This window comes from Amblyomma americanum, chromosome 3 (genome assembly GCF_052857255.1).
Source record: "Amblyomma americanum isolate KBUSLIRL-KWMA chromosome 3, ASM5285725v1, whole genome shotgun sequence".
NCBI classification, from domain to species: Eukaryota; Metazoa; Arthropoda; class Arachnida; order Ixodida; family Ixodidae; genus Amblyomma; species Amblyomma americanum.
Genome location: NC_135499.1, coordinates 153003769 through 153019154, shown reverse-complemented (window position 1 = coordinate 153019154; position 15386 = coordinate 153003769). Strand labels below are relative to the sequence as shown.

Genomic DNA, 15386 nt, shown 5'->3' with positions numbered 1-15386 from the left:
CTCCTTTATCCCATCCCTTACGGCGCGGTTCAGGTGTCCAACGATATGAGACAGATACTGCGCCATTTCCTTTCCCCAAAAACCAATTATTATTATTATGTCAGACTCTGCAGCGCGTGGGAAGAGTAAGCCATCAGAGTTATCTTTTCTCACCCTTTCACGGGAGACTTAAGTTTTCTTTCAATTACAAACTAAAATTTTGTCATTCAGTTACTTGGTGTTCGCTACTGACGGCCGATAGATGGCGTCAGCTCATGATGTTCAGGGAAACCGGGCATCACTACGTATAAAACAGAAAAAGTGTGCTTGTATTTTGTACGTAGAGAATAATCATTGTTTGAATGCTAATACTGCGTTCCATTTCATGTTGCAGGTACCCGCACCGTTTTCATTTACCTCGACATGATGGCCAGCCGGTGCGGACAACAAAGGGCAAGGCACTGCGATCAATAATTAACAAACCTCAAGTACATTACGCGAATATACTCCCCGTGTTTTAGTCAGCGCATTTTTCTCTGTTATTCTTTTTTTTCCACAGCTCTTTCATTTTTTTTCGTCAGCCACAGATACTTCTGACTAGACCGTCTTAATTCATTTTATGATGCCATGTATCCAGCTGACACCAGGCCCTCAGCTACAACACAGCATCGCATTTCCCAACACACCAGAAAATATGACGCGACACTTCCGTGAGGGCCGACGTGAAGCCCAATCAAAACATCGCCGCAGAGACAGGACATGTATATCGATACACGCGCACGCGATATGTGCACCTGGACAGACAACACCATTCACCTTCACGGCTGGGGCATATTTCAACCTTCCCAAAATAGCCGCTATATAGAAACTGACGCGACAATATATTCATGCAAGTAGCCTCTCTGCCCCCTCAACACAAAAACACTAACATAAACACCTATATCGACTCCAGCAAAGCCATTCGTACAGTGAAGACTGCTGGAAAATCATCTACATGACATTCTAATAGAATCCCATTACCGCAGTCCGAAGATTATAATTCGCCCTGCGTTGGATACCTGGTCATGCTGGGATCGAGGGAAATGAGTTGGTTCGTCAACTGGCCCTCTAAATTAACGTCCAGGCGCCCTCGACTCCCCGGCCAAGTCTAACGTCAGTGCAAGGGGCCGCAGCATACAAAGAGAGAACAGCTGAACACTACCAGAACATCAAGGAAAACCGTACAGTCTTACCCCAACCCCAACCGTCACTCACCATGTAACAAGCGCGTCCACACATCATTCGAAAAGCTCAAACTAGATAAACCGCACCCCACTTGTGCTCTAACCCCATGGACTTCTCTACTATGACAGAGTTACTTGTTGGTGCGAGCAGCCAACAAACCAAATTCATGCCCTTATTTGGCGTGATGAGAGGGGAGCAACTTTTGCAACTTTGCAACTCTGCAACTTTGGATGGCGTGACACTGTCCCAACTGTCCAGAGATCATGGCAGATAAAGAACACATTCTTTACTCATGATACACTGTCATTAACCTCATTTTTGTTTTTGGAGTGCTTGGCTTCACTTGAGTTCAGCAGATGAACATCGAGCCTTAGCAGAGCAAGCGTTCATCTTTACTGGGGCCTTAGTGCTGGCCTCAAATAAAGTTTTTCCTCCTCCTCCTCCTCTGCGATACAACAATAGTACGGGAAGAGACCGGTCCTTCTCATGTCTCACTCCACAATGTGCCTAGCATTGAAAAGCGTGCTCATTAAGGCGCTCGCGTGCTGGCGTAGTGTGCGTGCGTTATATTCTTTAAAACGTCACGTGCTTTTGAAACCTAAGAACGTACGTGCTCACATCCGGGGCCGATGTTGAGGTCTTGAGGGCCAAGAGGTTCCATGCCGACCAGAGACCAGCAGCTGCGAGTTTCGAACAACAAATTTTGGCAGATTAGAGGAAGCAGAGAAAAAAAAAGTAATTTCCCGCACGTCGTAATGGCTCTCTATAGTCAGATACAACTCAAGAACAAAGCGGCTTTCCCTCTTCAAAGGTCCCGCTTCCAGCCAATGGCGTCGGCCGATTCTTATGACCATGCTGGCGGGACAATGCAGGGAGTGGTAGATGAAAGGGGATGCTCCCCTCCCTGCATTGTCACACTAGCATGTTCATGCGAATCTCCCGACGCCATTAGCTAGAAGGGGGTCCTTTGACGGGCAAAAGCCGCTTCTTTCTTCAGATGTATCCGAATATAGCAATGTTTCTACCGCTCCTCTCTCATCACGCCATGTAAAGGCATGAATTTGGTTTGTTGGCGGCTCGCAGCAACAAGAAAGTAACTCTGTCATAGTAGAGAAGAGATAATAGCAATTAAAAACAAGTCAACTCAGCTTCCTGATTCCTGATTGAGAATAGCAGGAATTCAATGCCCTTTTTCAAGTCGCAGTGGGCCTCGATCGACGCCGGCGCCCTGAAAACCAACTAAATTACACCGAACTAACCCTTTCCCAGTTCAGGTGGCTGTCCACATTTACACTCTCTCCGGCTTAACTTTGTTTCTCACTCACTCTCGTAGCATTCCCCCGGAGCGAAGCATTGAATAGAATTTCTAAAAATGACGAACACATTTTTCTGCACGGTCTATTTCCTCCGAGGTATTAAATACATCACAATGTCTCTGTCAGAGAAAAGTAAATTAACGCATTACTCATGCACTAGACATAGCTTTATTTACATTTTATTGCAGGATACAGGCGTTCCTCAAGACGATCTACATACAACTCCTGAATTGACTCTTTATTTGAGAGAATTAACGAGGCCAGAAATCTGATTCGCACGTGTCTGTATTACCTGTAGCGTAAGCGTTTTTACACGACCTTTCCTTACTTCCGCTAAACAAAGCAGGGACACCCATTTTAAAAGCTGTTCATTGTATCCCCATATGTGGATCTCTGCGAAACAAAGTCACGAATCTCACCCATCATTGTCGGTGCGGAAGTTGATGTACCACATGTTGGCGCGGGACCTCTTCCTGAACGTGAGGCACGTCATGTCTTCCCAATGGGCGATTGACTGCAGTATGACGTCCTTGACCTTGTCGTTCACCGCTGGGTGCCGGAACAACAACAACAACAACAACAAAATTGATGATGGCTTAGCTCTGTTAGGCCAGGATATACGTAGCGTAAGCGCGGCGACACCTGGTTCGGAAGAGTTAATATATGAAAGGCGCGCATTCACTACATGCGCCTTTATTCACGGTTAAATCTTGAAAGGGGTCTTTCCTTTCCACACTTGTACCTGAGGCAGGTGGTGTCAAGATTTATGTTTCTTCGAGATCAACGCGACCCTTTCCTGCGGGCTTTTATTCAAGGGAGACTTTCTTCGGCTTTGCCCAACTATGTTGTTTCCACTGTAGACGAGATGCGATAACGTGCAAGTAGATTTTTGAAAGAAGTGATCTTTGCTTTCTGGTTTCTATATGCTCGGTTCAGTTTGGAATGCCTTTCAACTGTCACGCGTAAGATATTGCTAAAAGATTTGCTTGACTGTGTCTTCACCGAGCCAATATATCGATCTCTCTATAGTGGAGGCCAAGGAGGAAATGTTTTAAAAAGAGTAAAAAAAATGGTGGTGCCAACGGGTGTGAAGACGTTTTTCTTCAAGCTGCACATTGGTACGTTGCCGGTTAAAACATGGATGGAGGAGAAGGGATTGTTTTTGCCATGGGGTGCTGACTGCTTGTTGTGTCACAAACCAGAGTCAATAGAACACGTCTCTATTGATTGCTGGGATGCACTGCTCTTTTGGTACGTGCTCCAGCGTACAATAAAGAATGACTTACCCTTGACGCCGTATGGCTTACGACTCCTGGACGTTGAGCCGGATCTTTATAAATACGATGTAATTTTCCTTCTTGGCCTACACAGCATGTGGCAAAGCAGGATGGCTGCACGACACTGCGATGAAGATGCGCGGTCTGTCCGAGATTACTTCAAAGAAAACATATTTAAGCTGTGTGAAGCGTACAAGGAGCTATGTTTTCGAGATTAAGTTATCGAGTTGATGGGAGAGTTGTGTTCTTTGAAACAGTTTTGATTTTCTCACGTGAGTGAAACGTATGTCCGCTCTTGATGTTTGAGAGTGCAGCGCAGAACATGTTTGTGATCTCTCTTACGCACTCCCAACAGATCCTCTCCAGACGCCTCCAGACCCGCTCTCTGTCATCCCCTCAGCTTTTATCCCACTATTGCGGCACATCCCCTGCATGCTCCCTATGCGGTGACCCCCACGCCACACTCTCCCATATCCTTTTCGGCTGCCCTGCTGTCCCTCCCCCGCGGGGACAGCACGCCATCTCGAGCTGGGAGGACTGGGAGGTCCTGCTTATGTCTGCAGACCCGACATCGCAGCTTGCTGCGGTGACTGGGCTGCCGACGTCATGTCCCGGCATGACCTACTTGATGCAGTGCGGGACCGCGCAGTGGCCCAGGGACCCAGCTGGGTCTAAAACTCACTTGCTGAATAAAGTTTTTCTGTCTGTCTGTGTCTGTTGTAAACTGTCATAACAGGCAATAAAGAAAAAAGAAGCCGTCGTGGCGGAGTGGTATCGTCTCCGCCTCAAACGCCAAAGGCCCTGGTTCGATTCGCAGCCTCGGCACAGGGGTTTTTTTTTTTTATTCAGAGAGTGTGCGGGGGATTGCCCACGTGGCCGGCCACGTGGAAAGGGTTGCGTTGATCTCGAAGAAACATAAATCTCGACACCATCTGCCTCAGGTACAAGCGTGGCAAGGAAAAACCCCTTTTCTCAAATGCAGAAATAAATTATCACGCTTAGTCCTCCCCCATGAGTACTGCCAAACAAAAACTGCGAAGAGACGATGAAACTTTTGAGTGATAAGTCGAGAGCACGAAAGGACCTGCAACAAATAGCACACTTTTGAAACCCGATATACACTACATATTTTTTTTCGCGCGCGAAAATGGACAGTTCCTTTCCCGAACATTTCTGTGTACACGTGGACAGTTCTTGAATTTTCTCCTTCCAAAAGTCATCGTTATTTCAATACTTGTCAAGAGGAACACCTATGTATGTGGAAGGGACATGTGACCATTTTACTCTTGCATGAAACAAAGGCGCTGATGTCCAGTTCCCTTCCCAAGGCCCGCACATTTGTCCAGATTAGCAACGCTATTGGTTACATCATAAAACCTGCGAACAACCGACATCGCATGTTCTATGCTGCTGCGGTCGCTACAAAAATTTCCACATCATCGGCATAAGCCAGTACTTTAATTTCACATGCTTCTAGTTCAAAACCACGAATAGCTGTTGTTTATTACGTTCCGGCAAAGTGGCTCCAAGTACAGAGCGAAAAGCAGCGGTGACAATGGGCAGGCTTGCCGCACGGATGCTCTCACGGCGGTTCTGTCTGTGAGCTCTCGGTTAACAACCAAATTCGTGGCACAGTTACTATAAGCCATTTTAACCCCTTTTAAAGTTACTTCCCCAACACAGACGTGTTCAAGGATTTTAAAAAGAATGGCATGACATACACGGCCAAAGGCCTTCTCTAAATCAATCTGCAACATTGCGGCTCGCCTGAACTCAGCGTTACAGCATTCCAGTATACTCCGAGTGACATGAACATTCGTGAAAATGGTCCGCCCTTGAATTCCACACGTTTGATGGGGGGAAACCAAGGTATCCACAACTGGCTGTAGACGTTTGGCTAATACTTTCATGAAAATTTTATAATCGACATTAGTAAGCGTTATCGACCGATAACCAGTTACTTGCTTAAGCTTAGCAGGATTGCCAGTTTTCCGTATGAGTACTGTATGCGCACGAGAAAACGACGGTGGTACCCATTCTAAATGACTCTTCATAAACGCGTTGTAAAATGAGTGCAGTTTCGCTTGTAAAATTCCGCTAGCTGTTATCCCAAGAGGGCCTGGCGATTTCCCCAAGTGGAGCTCATCAGTAGCGTATTCCGATTCCGCTGTTGATAAGTCGGCAGACAGGATGTCAGTGTCTTCACTGGTCAGTTGGGGGAATAGATTTAAAAATTCAGCCTGAAAGGCCTGTACATCCGCCGATTTAGAAGCGAACAAATCACGGTAATACTGACTGCAAGCCTCCCTTATCACCTTCGGATCATCCGTAAGAGTACTTTTGTTTTCAATTTCTACGATATCTTTTTTCTGCCGTCAAATTCCGCCTAATGGGCATATCATCTGCCAGCAAGCGATCCGTTCGTGCACGGATTACAGCTCTCTGAAACCTTGTCACATCGATAGCCTCAAGCTTGGCTTTAACTTCGCTGATAAGATCAGTGTATAGCCCTGGAGCTCTATTTTCCTCTATAATTAAATCTTTCAACATCTGTTTTAGGTTTTTTTGCTCAGCTTTTTCAGCATGTTTGATTTCTGCGGACCTTTCGATAGCCCTCACTTTGACATCAACTTCAAATTCCTCCCACTTTTCTGCCCAACTTTTCTCATAACTCAACGAAACTTTTTCTGACACGTTCTTTGTTTCCAAAAAGAAACATATCGCGGTTTAATGATTTTTCATTGAGCTTCCACAAGTCCCAGTTGAATTACGCTTGAGGCGTCAGGTTCTTTCCCATGGTGAATATGACACAACAATGATCGCTAAATGTAACCAGTTCGACGATGTAGTTATCGAAAATCGCCGCTAGCTCAAAGGAAACGTAAGCTGTATCTATCCTAGCATGACTACGCCCTTGGAAATGCGTATAATGGCATCTCATTCCTCCCTTTGCAAACTGGGCTACGTCTTGAAGTGAATACTTTTCAATGTTTTGTTTCAAGAAAACAGCACTTTCGCTTTCGGTAACCGCTGAGCCTGATCGGTCATCTGCACGGAGAACACAATTGAAATCCAACAAAAGAATGACAAGTCTATTGGATTCGATGTATGCACACACTTCCTGGAAGAACAAAAGACGTTCACGCGGTTTTATAGGAGCATACACACAGATAACTCTCAAATGTTCCTCCCCGTATAAAATAGATCACAGAGCAGATACCTTCCCCTCGTGCAACACACAACGGCTTGTTCCTCGATACCAAAACAGTTCTTAATTAACAGAACGCAGCCCGCTGATGTCCCCACTGCATGACTAGCACGCACGTTATAACGCGACTTGAACTGCGCAACCATGGCGTCTGTCGCGCTCTCACATCTCTTTGTTTCTTGTACTGCAAGAATGTCAAGGTCTTTCTCATACAACAGACGCCTTAGCTGACATTGTTTACGCCTAGCTGCTAGTTCACGCACGTTTAACGTGCCACATTTTAAATTTGACGGAAGACAAGCCATGCTGAGAATCCTGAGCACAAACAGGATACAGGTGGCTTACTAGGCGAGCGCCTTACCCCATAAGAGGGGGGCGATTAATCCGCGCGCCTTGCGCTGCGTACGGGAGACGCGTACGAAGACCGAGACTCAGGCACGTACTTCCCCTTGGCCCCGGTGGCTCTGAGCCACTGGCGCTCGATGCGTTGCAACCTGACCTCGGTGGAAAGTTGTGAAGTAGGTGGCAACACCGTCTTGGCACGCTTAGCGAGGTCGAAGGTGTCATCTTGTGATGCCCTGTCATCCTGGACTGGCTCCGCTTCGGCGTTCATTGCAGACTCCTGGTCGCTAATCGGCGGCGTTTTAGTCGCGTTGCTCACAGCAGCTTGCTCAATCGGCGTCTCGCTCGATGTTTTCATGTTTCCGTCACAGACGCTTCCTTGTTCACCAGACGCGCTCTTCTTACAACGGTCATCAGGGGCCGTCGTTTCAGCTTCCTCGATGTCCACGATGTCCTCTCTATCGTCACAATCTTCTGAGGCCGCCCCTGCCACATTGCCGTGCGTACGTATGCAACCCTCACGGACATCACCAAAGGCGCGGCACTTAGTGCAGCGAGGCGTCTGGAAGTCGCGGGGGATACGACTACGTCTGCGACACCGGAGACAAACAGGTGCCCTACCGGGCACAACCACAAGGACCGAGCCCTTCGTAAAACTTGAAAATATGCGGTAGATCCTCCGCCGTGGTTCCCTCTCTAAGCACCATTCTAGCGACACGTGTTGTCGACTCCGCTGATTCAAATCCTTGAACATTCCATTCCTCATGCCGAATTCCCATCACTTCTCCAAACTCGTTCAGAGCATTCCGAAGGGTCTCACTGGGTATGTGAAATGGCACCGAGTGAATCTTCACCTTGATCTCCTTTCGACAGGGGTCAATAATGGCACAGTAGCCACCTTTCACATTCAGGCCTCCGGCCGCAAGCACAGCGTCCTTCGCCTCCTGGGTACGGAACCTCACGAGCCAGAGGTGGCTTATCTGGTAAGCACCAATGCCGCTGATATCCTTAAGGACGCCGGCATCTTCTAATGGTTGACGAAAGTCCTCTATTCGATACGGACGCTTCGAGGTATTACCGTGCAAGAAAACACACAAACGCATATCTTCATCAGACGGCAGCGTCGGTAGCAGAAAGCGGTAACCAGGAGGTGGCCCAGAAACCGATTCATCCCGACCAACAAAGGCTGTTGCGACACCTCGCTCGGAGTAAGCCATTTCTGCGTCCGTCTAGCAGGGAAGCCAGAAGCAGAAGCCCAAGGTTTAACTTTTAACCGTTAAACCGTTAATAAAGGCGCATGTAGTGAATGCGCGCCTTTTATATATTAACTCTTTCGAACCAGATGTCGTCGCGCTCTCGCTACGCATATCCTGGCCTAAAAGAGCTAGGCCATCACCAATTTTTATTCATTCTTTCTTTCACGTAGTGATTGTAACATGTGCGCACATCTGTGCGAAGCCGTTATCCGGCTGCATTTCTTTCTTTCTTTTTTCTGCTGCAGTCGTCGGCACAGGTTTCTGTCCCAGTCATTCTATTATTGCTTGTCAAGTACAGTACATTCCGACGGTCAACAAGTTTGTCAAAACAATATTTCATCCTTGTTTTGAACTCCGGAAAAAGCATGCCTGCGAGCAGGAGATATATGTGGGGTGCGCTACATAGGCCTGCAGGTGGAATGGCTATTGATCCACTCTGATTCTCGCTGAAATAGCTCTGGAACTTCGCTTTATTGCACTCTATTTGATTCGCGAGCTTTCAATCGCGACTTCTGACTACACTGGGTGTCCCAGCTAAAGTAACCAGGATTTTAAAGCATACTCCAATGTTACAGGCGAGTGAAACCATTTAATTGCTGTTGAGACTCGCTTGGCATAGCCAACAGTATTTTTTTTTCGTTCTGGTATCATAACGATTTAGTACACATCAATTAGCAAATTTTTTTAAATGTTGAAGTCAGCAGTACCGTGCTAACGCGGAAATAGTAGGTCGCCTTGATAAAGTCGCCGAAATATTTGCACCAAGGTATCATTTACATGAAGTATCTTTTTTTTACCGGTCTTAAAAGAGAGCTCACAAAATGCATAAGCTTTGGCTTGATGGCGATGCTGCTTCAGCGAACTAAAATGCGTCTCAGAGGAGTCCGCTTTTCTTCGAAGCACTGTCTCCGATAGAATTTTGCTGGTGTACTGGCCAAGATATATGCGGCGTCAGCTGTCACATGGCAGCTTTGTTTTAAGGCCGGTAAATCTGTTTCTCAAAATGATCTACAGCTCCTGAATTGACACTTAATCCCAAAGCCAGCATTGAACAAAATTTAACTATTCAGCCTTTACTTATTAAGTTCGGAGAATGAAAAATACTGCAGACTACGCCACGCGACTGGGCTAGGACTCTGCCTTTTTTCAAAGTTTGGTTACTTTCAGCTGGGACGCCTTGCATATACAGGATGTTTCACTTAAGATTTTACACAATTTTTAAAACTAGGATTTTTGAGTTAGAAGAACGCTTTTTCGGCATACCGTTGTCAGTGGTGTAGTACATCACAACACAGCTAAGACGTGCTAACTAGCAAGCTGGTTAACTAATATTGAATAGTCAACTTTTAACTATTACTCTTAGACTCCTTAATTATTGAGAGGCGTGTAGCCCACCTTTGGTAATATCCATATCAGTTTTTAGAATTTCGAAAACGCGGTTACCCTCAGCGCTGTGGCCCAAGAAATTCTGGCTACATCGCGCCAAAATGCATGCGCTTTCGAGAACGTTGCAGGCAAAGCAACCTCTCCAGGGCACGTAACTTGACGAAATAGACGAAATTTGTTGGGGTACAGGGTCAAGGGTGACCGCGTTTTCGAAATTCTAAAAATTGATATGGATATTACTTACGGTGCGTTACAGGCCTCTCAATTATTAAGGGGCCTAACGATTATAGGTGAAAAGTTGAGTGTTCAATATGAGTTAACCAGTCAGCTAATTAGCACGTCTTAGCTGTATTGTGGTGTGGTACACCGCTGACAATGCTATGTTAAAAAAAAGCACTCTTGTGTTATAACACCTGTTATAAGTAACAGAGGTGCATGGCGTTCTCTAGGTTACATGGAGTACTCTTTGCCTGCCGGGGAAGGTGCCGTGCACTTCACGTTGGCGTTCATTTTTGCTGTCAGTTTTCTTGACGTACCGATTGCCATGCAACGTATCCTGCTATCATACAATCAACAAAGCAAATAACTTCTGGATGCTCTAAATCGGGTAATTTTTTTAATGTTTACACATGCTTATTATAAGAGCTGTGAGAGATGCGTAACATCGTCAGCAGTATCAGCATTGTGGAACAGGTAACGCACAAATCCGCTCACTGCTGACTCGAAATGCGCTTGTTCGAACCCGGTCGAAGCGGTCGAATTTCGATGGAGGCGAAATTCTCGATGCCCGTGTGTACTGTGCGATGTCAGTGCACGTTAAAGAACCCCAGTTGGTCGACATTTCCGGAGCCCTTCACTACGACGTCCCTCATAGCCTGAGTCGCTTTGGTACGTTAAACCCTCATAAACCATAAGCCAAAATCTACTCAGTCCACATTCACATTGTGTGCCCTTACACTAATTCCTTCGAAAAGGGGACTGCCAATAATTTTTCTCTCCTCCCCCTCCCCCACCCCACTCCTATTTTCCTTCCCTGCATGACTTTCCCCCCGGCGCGGTGTTCACCGAGAGCGTAACAGCTGTACTGGGCCCTTACTTTCAAGAGCGGGATCGTGAGTCATCTCGTACTCATATTTCTGGACGAAACCAGGATATACATAGAACAACGGAGGGCTGAAAGAGGAGCGCACAGGACAGGACTAGCAGTCTAGTCGCACCACTTCTAGCGGAATCCAAGTCCAAAAGACTTGGGCTGGACATGCAACGAATAAAATAGATAACCACGGTTTCATAGGGGGATGAGTAAACGCCAACCGAAGAGAGAGAGAGAGAGACTTCATGTGAAGGACCGTGCACGTTTTGTGAGGGGTGACCGTAAGGTGAACGTGGGGTAGCAGACGGTCTGTTAGAGTGGTGAGGTTATAATGGGATGGCGTTTACCGGTGCAAGAGAGGAGTAATTGGTTTGGTTTGGTTTGGTTTGGTTTATGAGGGTTCAACGTCCCAAAGCAACTCAGGCTATGAGGGATGCCGTAGTGAAGGGCTCCGGAAATTTCGACCGCCTGGGGTTCTTTAACGTGCAGTCGCATCGCACAGTACACGGGTGTCTATAATTTCGCCTCCATCGAGGGTCGACAGCCGCGGCCGGGATAGACCCCGCGCATTTTAGGCCGGCAGCCGAGCGCCATAACCATTGAGCCACCGCGGTGACAGAGAGAGGAGTAATTTAAAGCCACTGGTAGGGGGCTCTCGTATATCACGCAGTGTGTTTAACTCGGATGCGGGTATTGTAACACAAAATACAGAGGCTCAGTGAACTTATCTAGTGTTTACAGTCTCTTTTTTATGCAGGAAACTTTTACAAATTCCATCGCTCCTCTCTGGCTTGCTATTCTGAGCACAAAGGCAGAAAAGGCAGGGAAAGGCACGGGGAACGCATGAGAATTATATGCACAACAACAATGGCTGCAAAAGGATTGTGGAGGCAGCCATTCCCGGAGTTACGGGAAAATAAATAAATTAGGAGTACACGTCCCCCCTCTGAGCCTACACGAAATATGAATGCGTTTCAACAAAACCATGGCGTCGTGGGAGCGCTGTATCGGAAATGCGCATGTCGCCACTAAAACAAGAGATCTTAATGAGCGTGCTCTGTGGTTGTTGCTGCTCCTTTGCGCAAGCGCGTGACGCAACACAAGTTGCTTTTGTTCCTCGCAACACCACGAAAGGAAGTCAGCCAGCACAACAAAGCGACACCCAGAGTGTGAGGAGGGAGCCCCAAAGCACATGCGATATGCATTCCGGTCGCCGCGCACAAAGATGCCTATTCTAATGAGGCCCGCGCCGCTTGTCGGAACCGCGCTTGCTCTGCGTGTATTCGGTTCGCACGGGTTCACCTGGATTTCCTCTGTCTACGTTCGTTAGCGTTAAGACTCGCCAGCAAGGTCGCCCAATAAGAAGAACGCGCCTGTCAGGCTATTGTTGCCGGCAGAGCCGTCAGTGTTGCTCCAATACGAGCGTAGAAATTGAGTAAATAAAAAAGGAAGGAGCTAAGACAGGTTGCATACTCTGACCAGATCAGAGGTAGGCAACCTCATGAGGTTTCGACCTCATGAGGCCGACCTCAACCTCAAAATGACCTCAACCTCACGTCGTGAGGTGAGGTCGGCGACGGCTCGATATTTTGTGAGTGAGGTCAGCAAATCAGACCTCAACATCAAGCGTGAGTTGAGGTTGAATGAGGTCGTCATTCAGTGAGGTCGAAATTTCGAGGTCGAGACTTTATGCAGTTGCCACATCTTACTCCGACGAGTGCCGCTTCCGAAGCGGAGTTGCAGCGCATCACCGCAGTGTTCATGCAATGACGCTTGGTGTTCGGTTTCCCCTGTTTGGACAACCGGATGCCACGGTTCCTTCTTAGCTTCCGGTGCTGCCCCGTAATGTCCGTTCAGTACGAGCCTACTGCAAGACGCACGCCTCTAGTCTTCCCGGAAGGAGTGTTACTGTCACAGCACGTCACTCTCCATCCCCCTTGCCCCGCTGGCGTAGCACCCGGCTGCCTGCCGGTCGGCTCAAACTCCCGGGAGCGCGTAAATCACAACGTAACTCACGTTGACCCCCGGTAGCTTTGTTTGATTCCGCAAACAAATAAGTTCAGTCCAACAAGCACGCAATAAATTCGTCGCAGCGCGGGTGGCCCCAAGCAAGACTGCTTCGTGTTCATGCTCGTTGCCGGCGCTGACGTCATGGCTCTTGCCTTGCAGTCGAATAAAGGGGATCCTGCTGTACATTACAAGCTGATTTAACAGAAACTGGAGTAGTCGGCACTGGCGAGAGAATGTGATTCAAGTGGTTCCTAGCAAGGACACCTGCTGATTTGATTAAAAAAGCACGAAGTCAGAAAAACCTGTTTAACACCGTCGAAGCTTTTGAACGGTGACTTCCCCTTTCGAATCTCACACCTATTCAGTATATTCCCGTTCCGTAATGCAAGCAGGCGTAAATATAATTCCACTTTTTTATCCTTCCGAATCACCTCTCTTTTGGTCTCTGGTTCCTTGTTCCTTCTATATGTAATTGGTTTTGGGGGAAAGGAAATGGCGCAGTATCTGTCTCGTATATCGTTCGACACCTGAACCGCGCCGTAAGGAAAGAAATAAAGGAGGGAATGAAAGAAGAAAGGAAGAAAGAGGTGCCGTAGTGGAGGGCTCCGGAATAATTTGGACCACCTGGGTCATCGGAGATCACCGAGTCATCGGAGAATTCCCAGTATTTCGAAACCAATACCATCGCCACCTGGAGGGAAGTGGCGGAAACGGGAGAGGGTCTTGACTTCCCAGGAGCATCAACATCATCGTCCTTAATTATTAGCTGCAGGTATTCCTATTTTCCCGCACAGCAATTGTCTTCGGTTGCTGGGTAATGTACAATATTTAATCAATATTCTGGCAACTTTTAATTTGGTAGCGCCCCGCCGCGGTGGCTCAGTGGTTAGGGCGCTCGGCTACTGATCCGGAGTTCCCGGGTTCGAACCCGACCGCGGCGGCTGCGTTTTTATGGAGGAAAAACGCTAAGGCGCCCGTGTGCTGTGCGATGTCAGTGCACGTTAAAGATCCCCAGGTGGTCGAAATTATGCCGGAGCCCTCCACTACGGCACCTATTCTTCCTTTCTTCTTTCGCTCCCTCCTTTATCCCTCTCCTTACGGCGCGGTTCAGGTGTCCAAAGATATATGAGACAGATACTGCGCCATTTCCTTTCCCAAAAAAACCAACTATTATTATTAATTTGGTAGCCGTATATCAGACTTCCCTGGGCTCATAAGGATACACTGTTAGCATCATCACCATCAACATCATCTCGAGAGTCAAAGGCATGTGCCGTTGCATGATCTTTGCAGTATGTCATACATGAGGACTGGCGCGTTTACCTGCTGGACAATCCGAATGTCATTAATGTGGCCCGGGTTGTGGGCACTCTTTGTAATGCTTCATGCGCGCATGTGTAGTAATCTGGGATCCATATGGATCTTGATATGGGGGTGGATGGGGGCCTGGTATGACGAGATATTGCATCGCTGTCACGTGAGTAGGTGTGATGTCATATTACAGTGCCGTCACGTGACTAGGTTTGATGGCACATTAAATCGCCGTCACGTGGCCTGGTATGACGTCACACTCATATTATGCCATCACTAATAATACCAATTAGTCTTAGCGTTGCCCAATTATATTAATTAGCATTAATCAATTATGCGACGTCATCGTCGCGTGACTCGTCGACTCGTGACGTCACATGATGCCGTTTCTTGTGGGCACTTTTTTTCGGATATGACCTTGAAAGTGAGCCACCTAATGCTTTCGCATTAATAAAAGAAGCCGCTCGCTTCTACACAGACATAAATACAAGGCGCCTCTGTTGGTGTACTACAGTCGTCGCAGCTTGTTAAGTGTTTTCGAAGGCAACATACAGAGGACTGAAAAGAGCATTCTCGCTATGCCGGATAGAGCTAGAGAATCGAAATATACTGATACGCGTCTGCATAACCGTCGCATTGGAAAGTACATCGACGGGTATCGTGAATACATCCCCCTCCTCTCAATTTCTGGTAGATGGTGTGATGACCCCCATAATGCGCAGGTCCACACGGGACGGAGAGGCAAAGAGACACCGTATGGCTCAGTTTAAACAAACAGGTATATTCAATAATTACACATGATTAAGGTTATACATCAGAGGCTGGGGCGTCCGAGCTTACGTGCCGACGACTTCATGGGGGCGATGGAGTGGCTCCGGAGTTGGGCTCGAGCGGTTGCTGGCAGAAGCTGCACGCCGTCGGGCTTCGGCGCTGAAGGCCCTCTTGGCGAACGATGTCGTCCTCAGCTCAGACCCGACTGCATCC

The 15386-nt window shown here is 47.5% G+C and overlaps 1 protein-coding gene across 1 annotated transcript in view; it reads right to left on the bottom strand.

The window, feature by feature from the left end:
* The window catches only part of LOC144125210 (blastula protease 10-like), a 61079-nt gene that overhangs the window by 16836 nt on the left and 28857 nt on the right, over positions 1–15386 (bottom strand). Inside the window, exons 3-4 of the mRNA XM_077658418.1 lie at positions 2939–3068; positions 1814–1883 (exon numbers count right to left, since the gene is read on the bottom strand). Coding sequence (XP_077514544.1) covers positions 1814–1883; positions 2939–3068 — 200 coding nt within the window. The remainder of the gene's footprint in view (positions 1–1813; positions 1884–2938; positions 3069–15386) is intronic.